The sequence below is a fragment of the Acanthisitta chloris genome, unplaced genomic scaffold (assembly GCF_000695815.1).
Source record: "Acanthisitta chloris isolate BGI_N310 unplaced genomic scaffold, ASM69581v1 scaffold8140, whole genome shotgun sequence".
Classification (NCBI taxonomy): domain Eukaryota; kingdom Metazoa; phylum Chordata; class Aves; order Passeriformes; family Acanthisittidae; genus Acanthisitta; species Acanthisitta chloris.
Window position 1 is genome coordinate 48845 of NW_008649880.1, and position 7807 is coordinate 56651.

The window sequence follows — 7807 nt, forward strand, 5'->3', positions numbered from 1 at the left end:
CCTGGTTGATCACCGTAATACAGCCATGGAAGATTATATCTCCTGAAAAGAATGACAGTGTTTTCTCTAAGAAGCATAAAATTTTTCACCAAAGAATATTTAGAATAGTAATTTCCATGAAATACTATTAAAGACCAAAGGTTATGGAAAAGGCAACTTACCAGTAGGCTATTGAATGAACAATGCCTAGCCTTGCTGTATTGACATAAATATACTGGAATAAGCCACAGGCATCAGTACTTGAAGGACTCAATGAGTTCATATTCATGACACACATATTTCCAAGAGCTTGGCATGCTGTTAGATTAGAGTATAACTGCAGTGGAGAAGCACAAAAAAGGATTTAATTACCCCTCCTTTTGGTGAGGCAGTCATAAAATGAATGTTATTTTTAAGTAGCCACTCCTAAACCCTTGGTTTTGCTTGAAAGCAATTTTGTTTTATCAACACCTAATATATTCTCCCAGGCATTCAGGTACCATATTTTTACAGGTCTGCAGATGGCAGCATGAAATCAATACTCTCACTTGTTCAGTTTATTTTAGTTGCATCAGCTAGATGGAATGATGTGACAGAAATGTCAAAATCTGCATTGAAAAAAAGGAAGCAAGAATCAAAATGTTTGCATGTATTGTAAATATCTTACATTTTCTGTTCTGCTGTTCCTAAACTATGTTGTCTTTATACCCTGCTCAATTTTGGTAAACAAACCACTGCCAAGTGACAGGCAGAGGTGATGCCTGGCATCTGTTTGCAGTGATCACTGGACTAGAATTAACTTGCCACCTCCTTACCTCACTTTGTGTGGGTCAGATCAGCAGCTGCACATTACATTCAGGCAGCACCTGAACTGCTGATCAGGCTGAGGCAGACAAACAGGACAAACTTATGTCAGTGATGAGAAGAGTCTGTTTGTGAAAAAGAATGGGACAAGTAGGAGAACATATCTCAGAGCTGTGTTTCTGAGATGGTGCTGGAAGAAGCCACAAAGGTGACCTGGGAAAATACTGAACAGAAGTCTGATGAAATACTGACTGAGGGAACACCTGCCAGCCTGGGAACTGCTAGTCCGGGAACTAGGCCTGGGAATGTGAAACCTCCTTGAGAAGTGCAGCTGGGTACCTAAAAACCGGAGACATCCTGATACACCATCACTAAGCACAAAACCAAAGAACTGCCACATATCATCTAGAAAGATGAAGAAGAGTCTAGAAGAGTGAAAACATTCTAAAAGAGCAGGAATAGGAAACTGCTGTTGACTGTTGTAGATGAAAGAGCAGAAAAGCAGCCTGGAAAAAACAAAAACTAGCCTGAAAGAATATAAAACTGTCATCTATTGGCTGCTCCAGATGGCACTGTCCTACACTAACAACCTAATTAAACAAGCCCAGCTCTCTCAGCCTCTCCTCATAGCAGTTGTGCTCGAGTCCCTTCACCAGCCTCATTGCTCTTCTCTGGACCTGCTCCAGCACCTCAATATCCTTCCTGAACTGAGGGATCCAAAACTGTACACAGTACTCAAGGGGTGGCCTCACCAGCACCGAGTACAGGGGCAGAATAACCTCCCTGGTCCTGTTGAAATGTAGAGAAAAAAGACTTTGTGTGCTTGTGTATTGTTCTGCTTGTGTATTGTGGAACTCTGCAAATCCATTACTGTGATCTTTAGAGACCTGCAGGCCAGGTAACCCTTTGGGTTGTGACACTGCAAGAAAAAGTAGGGCCTGAGAAGTTAAAATCTGATTTTGAGGAGAAGAATACAGAAGGAAAATGAGCATGTGTGGTAACAGAGTTGGTACAAAGGAGGCAGAGGCATATCCCCTTCACAAGTGTCCATGATTCTGTTGCTGCAGCCATTCTTCCGCCCATGGTTGCTATCACCCAGAGCAACATAACAGTAAATAACACTTGCACGCAAAGCAAAGCTAATAGGATGGTTCTATTGTTACCTTCTCCACCACAAAACAAAAAGAATAACTGAAAGTCAAATACAAAGTACAGACCACATGCCAATCAATACTGCATATGTAAGAAGCTAATTTTCTGAGTGATTCCTTACTCGATATACTGAGTAAGAGTTAACATAATACTGACTATTGTGGGATTTTTTCTGTAACACCATTCATTGTGTGAAAATTCCAACCCAGAAGACTTGCATTAATATTGACTGCACCCCTCTGTATATATATATTTCTCTCTTATCTGCTGTCATCTCAAAATAAAATTCTTTCAAAATAAGCAAGGTAACTTCCAAGAAACAAAGGGCCATGCTTTTATAGAGAGCATCACTTCTGTATAAAAAACAAACTGCAAACATTACTGAAACTCACCCAACAGGCATAGGCTGAGGACTGCAGGTTTTTCAGAAACCATGCTGATGTCAGTGTTATACCCTGCAAATAAGGAACTGCTTCACTGTCTTTGTTCACAATAATTTATCCATAATGTAACAGTCTCGAAAACTATGTCAGCTAGAAGATGCTATCTATTTTTTTCGAAGAACTTTTGGTCTTTTTTTAATGTCTCAATCAAATGTTCTCAGTTCCAAACATAACCAAAATGAAATAATTTCCTTCATTTCACTAATCAGACAAAATATACAGACCAAGAGCAGAAATATTTAAGCTTTGAACACAAATTCTGTGACAAAGGAGTTTACTGCACAAGGGAAGTACTAACAATTTCAAGGGTAAGATGTTGACTTGGTGGTGAATTTAACTCAGAAACAAATTTGCCAAATGAATTATTTCAAAACCTGCTTTTTGTAACTACTCACATTTGAACTAAACATAGTGTTTGTACATACTGTAAACAACTGAAAAGACAAGTTTTCAATAAAGTATTACTTAGAAGATGGTATTTTCAGAAAGCAAGACCAGTGTTTGGTATCAGGAAAACTGAAGACTCCTTTTAAATGCCTGTCAAGCAGTAGCCTTCAACATTAATCCACTTAAGAACAAAATACATTGCTTAGCCACACAGCATTTCCTGAATTCTACTTGGAAAATGGTCCTAACTTTGAGCAGATTTCACGACTAATAGAAGTTCATTAGCTAAAACAATGAAAACACCTTCATTCTTCTCAACAAAAGATATTTTCATTCATTAGCCAATTCATGTTCAGTAATTTCATACACAATCTCAAACTTCATAGGTGTTCATTTTCTTCTGTAAACTCTAAGCTCAAGATGTAAACTCGATCCTTGTATCTTCTTTCAAATATTTTACATAAATACCAATTTTACATTGTACAAAAGAAGGAGTCCAGAGGCACTGTGGGACAGTTTTTGTGTTGTGTTTTTGTGACACGAGACTGTGCTTTAAATGCACACAATTAATACGAAAGACTACAAGTACTTGTTTTGATACTAAAGTCATGTAAATTACTTCCCTTGTTCAGTTTCTAAGAGGGCATGATTTTTTTAAATTTATTCTATTAGAACAATGCTTGTCTGGTCTCCAAACCTGCCCTCTATCTTGAGGCAAATTAGCTTACAATCACTGTGATCAGACAACAAACTACCACCTTTGTTTTTCAGGACTGGAATTTAAAACACTTAATGAAAGTAAGTTAAGAGAAAGCTTAAAAATGTTTTAGAATAAACACTTACTAGCTGTCCAAAACGAACAGTTGCAACTCCCTTTGGGGGTAAGCTTTCATGAGCACTGAAACACAACCCCCCAGTCTGAAAGAAATCAAAGAATAAAAACCCAGAAATTTATACACTTGTCAAAATAACTTTTCTTTTTCTGAACTTCAATACAATAACTATTCTTCTACTTACTAAAATGTTTGGGCTGCTGCAGTCACAGGACTTGCTTACATTGATGAATGTTTTTTCACATCTGACACACCTATGGATCACAAACATGAAGAATGCACTTAAACCGAAGTTAAGTATGAGATTTGGTACTTAGTGAAAGCTGATTATATAGCACTTCTGATAACAGTTGCAGCAGCTTCACTAGTTTGAGCTGAAAATCAAGAGTTATTTCTGATTTGTTTCTACTATCAGGGAAGTAGAAAATAAATCAAACAGTTAATTATCAAAATAAGAACTTTGTTTCTGCTTTCAATCCAAAACCTGCTTTTTAGTCACACTAAAGCCAGACAAACCAACCAAGCCCCTGGTCACGATAAGGACTTCAGTGAGTGCAAAACACCCTGAGTTTGATATGGGGTTGAGGATTTCCAAGTCACTTGTTTTAAAACTGTCATCCCAAAGATACAGAGTGTTCCTCAAGTACATTCCATTTAAACAGAGCATGACACGTTCAAATTTATCATCACAAAAGGCGAAGAATACCCACCTACTTCCTGAGGCATCTGGAGCGGAGAATGACTGCTCGCTTCCATTACAATGGATGCACAATGCTTCAGTAAGCAAAACGCCGTCGACGCTTCTTTCCACTAGGTAGGAAAGAAAAGCAACTGTGGTAAAATTGCACAGTAGGTCACACAGGTTAAGAAAACATAACGAATATTAAAATAATGACTGGTTAATAAAAAAATAATAAAATGTGAAAAAAATAAGTGTCTGTGCAGATCTAAAATAAATTTAGAGTTTATTTTGAAAAAATCAAGAGCTCTACTTGCAATAACATCCACTATAAATGCACATTCTTGTATCTGTGTTTGCACTGCTTATAGCTATGCACAAGCAATTTAGTTTTAACGAGAAATGCAACATTTCAGGTCCAGTTTGGCTGTTCCTTTGTTATCTATTCTGAACCAAATTTCAAGCTGAGGCTTCGCTGCCAAGCAAAAAATTCAAAACGTCAAGTTTAGAAATTACTGGGAAAAAAACCAACTAAATTTCATCTGATACGATTCATGCAAATGTCACAAACTCAAAGTTTTGAAACTGCATCTTCCAGCAATTAAATAATTTGGCAAGAGATTTCAAGTCTAATTATTAAAAAAAAATCCCAACAAACTCAAATCGAATCAAAAGAATTACAATACCAATGTTTTTTCCACATATTAAATTACAGAATCACCTTTGCTCTCAATATTTTACCTTAAAGGCTTGGAATGCATTTTTTAAAGTTTAGGGGAGATGACTGGTTGCCAGATTCCTAATAAAATTTCAAATTAATAATCTGGAAAACAGTAATTCCTCAATATTATTAGAAATGTAAGCAAAGTGGACATTTATAATGCCTATTCAAACAATTACAGGCACACAGGAAGTCTCTTTCATGTCTCTGAAAATAGGGACAACGAGAGGTCCCAAGAGCTCTTATGTTTGTACCCCTGATGAAACTGTACTTTGCTCTTAGGTTTTTACTACACAAAATTAGCAAAAATATAATTAACACACACATTAAATTTAACATTATTTTTCTGCCTACTGAAATTCATCTGCAGCTATGAGAGGTATCAAGTAAGAAGCACAGATATAGGGAAGCATGTCAGAGAACACCACAGCCACAGGTGTGTGTCTCAGGGAGGCATGAAAGCCACTGATGCTAACACACAGCAGTTTGCTTGGCTTGCCCAGGCTGTTCTCTTCCACAAACTCATATAATGCCTGTACTGTGAAATACTTATACTTTGTACACTTCAAAACATTATGATGCTTTTTTTAGTCTATATTGACATTGGTTTTAATCGAATTTCAATGCCTCCATCCAGTGCCAACGAGATGAAAGGAAGAGATAACACCACCATTCACTTCTGGAATGTTTGCATAATAGTTTTTATTGGGACGAACAACGCTACACATTTATCTGTGTCTTGGGGGGGGAATGAGCATCAAGAGGAATGTTGAACTTTTACATCAATATGCAAACATACCTTAAATTTCCTTTCTTATTTAAAAGAACAGCATGTCTTAGCAAACTCAAATATCTAAAATGAGCACTATCATATCATAACTTGTATATATTTTTTACCTAGTATTTCATTATTGAGGCATTTACACTTTCCTTCTGAAGTCAGGCCTTTAGGGCAAGTAATACAATTCCACCCATCTTGAGTAATTCCACTCTAAAATAAAACATAGAACTGTTACAATTCTATAAACTATAGACATCACCCAATATTGGTGAGGAATGCATTATTCAGATGTTAGTTACTAGAAAATGTGTTCAGATACAACAACATTGATAACATTTGTGAAGCTTTCAAAGACAAAAAATGCTAAACAATCTGGCGAAAGTAATTCCTGTGCAGACACAGACAAAAAAAAAGTGAAGTTTTTTTGAACCTGTTAGCTCACATCCTTTAGTGAAGATAAGAATGGATTAAAAAGAGGTTTAAAAAAGAGACATATAGAACTAGAAAAATCAATAAACATAATAATGCATAGTCATATTTGCATATAAATATATGGAAGTAATAGAAATGGAGGAGTCATAAGTGAAGCAGTTTATATAACTACATGGAATTTTGTACATACCCGAACAGTTCACATCCACACTTATTTTATATGATGAAGTAACTGCAGTACAGATAAAATCCACTGAGGAAAATGAAGATAACTGCTCATCCTCAAGTGACACTGATGTTACTCTCTTCTCCACTATCAAAATTTAATCTTTGCAAAAGCCTTACCATTAGCTCAAAGACAAATGCAACCATTGCATGAAAGAGAAAGAAACAGCAAATCATCAAAACACCAAAGAGCATTTGTCAATATCTTTGTAGGAAGAAAATTGCAAGAGGGAAATGACCTATGTTGCTCATTAGCCATTAAACACCTAACTCTGGCAACTAAGCTGGTTTCTTCAGAGTCCTTCTATAGCTATTGAAGAGAAAGAAGTATTCATGAAAGCTTCACCCTGAAAAGCTGATTTGCTGGAAAAAAATTTTCTCTGTTTATTATATGAGGCAAAAGCTGGTTCAGCCTGGTGTCTCTACAAAGATATTTATAATTAAAGCAATAATAGCAGCAGCTCATTTTGAAGTAAAAAGATGAAGTATCAGGGACTGTGAAGATCCAGCCTGAATGCTACAATAATAGGATTTATAGAATCCAGTAAGATACCAGTGAGTTGACATTCTATAAAGTCATGGTCTCTGGGCAAGGAGAACATAACATGAAGCAAGGGGAAAAAAAAGCAGTGGAAGGAAATTAAACATTTAAAACATTGTTATTTTATCTGCAGGGTCAAATCTGTAAAGAAACAAATGCCTGCAAAATAAGAGTAACAAACATTTCTCAAAAGAAAAAAATTACTATCAACAAGCATGACCTTAAAAATATCCAAGAAAAGCCTATTATGCAAAAGCATTTTGAACTAATGAGAAATAACTTGCAGTCAGGAGGAAATTTAAAAAGAGCATTATTATTATTATTATTATTATTATTATTGTCATCATCATCATTACTGTTATTACGGCAAAGCATGAAAAGTTCAATACTTACCATATTTTCTGGGCATTTTTCACAAGTAACAGAGGACCCACCATTACTGGAAACCATCCTGTATCCTGGCTCACATACACATGAAGTACCTGAAAAGAAACAAAAAAAACGCACTTCGAATCTATATAAAACTGACTGTTTTAACATACATTTTTAGAAACATTTTCAGCCTCACTATCATGGACTTCTCTCTTTATTTTTAAACACATACTACAAACCAAAATTGATTAGATGTACTAATAAACTGCATTTATTACTATTTGAGCTTATTGAACTTCCAAAAATAATGTAAAATTCTGTTTTATAACCTTAAGGCACATCCTCGTGAGAGCAGTGGTACAGAAACATCTGTCCAAGTGATCAGCCATTCATAATTATAAAGAAGAAAAAGCCCAGTAAGACTGTACCAATGAAGAGGTTTGAGTTGTGACATTCAG

The 7807-nt window shown here is 35.9% G+C and overlaps 1 protein-coding gene across 1 annotated transcript in view; it reads right to left on the reverse strand.

Moving 5' to 3' along the window:
* The window catches only part of TMEM67 (transmembrane protein 67), a 26893-nt gene extending 19466 nt beyond the window's left edge, over positions 1-7427 (reverse strand). The window contains exons 1-8 of the mRNA XM_009076137.1: positions 7371-7427; positions 5896-5989; positions 4309-4408; positions 3783-3852; positions 3609-3683; positions 2328-2390; positions 162-316; positions 1-42 (exon numbers count right to left, since the gene is read on the reverse strand). The exon at positions 1-42 is cut by the window's left edge and continues 67 nt beyond it. Of these exons, the coding sequence (XP_009074385.1) occupies positions 1-42; positions 162-316; positions 2328-2390; positions 3609-3683; positions 3783-3852; positions 4309-4408; positions 5896-5989; positions 7371-7427 (656 nt within the window). The remainder of the gene's footprint in view (positions 43-161; positions 317-2327; positions 2391-3608; positions 3684-3782; positions 3853-4308; positions 4409-5895; positions 5990-7370) is intronic.
* Between the last annotated feature and the right edge of the window lie 380 nt (positions 7428-7807).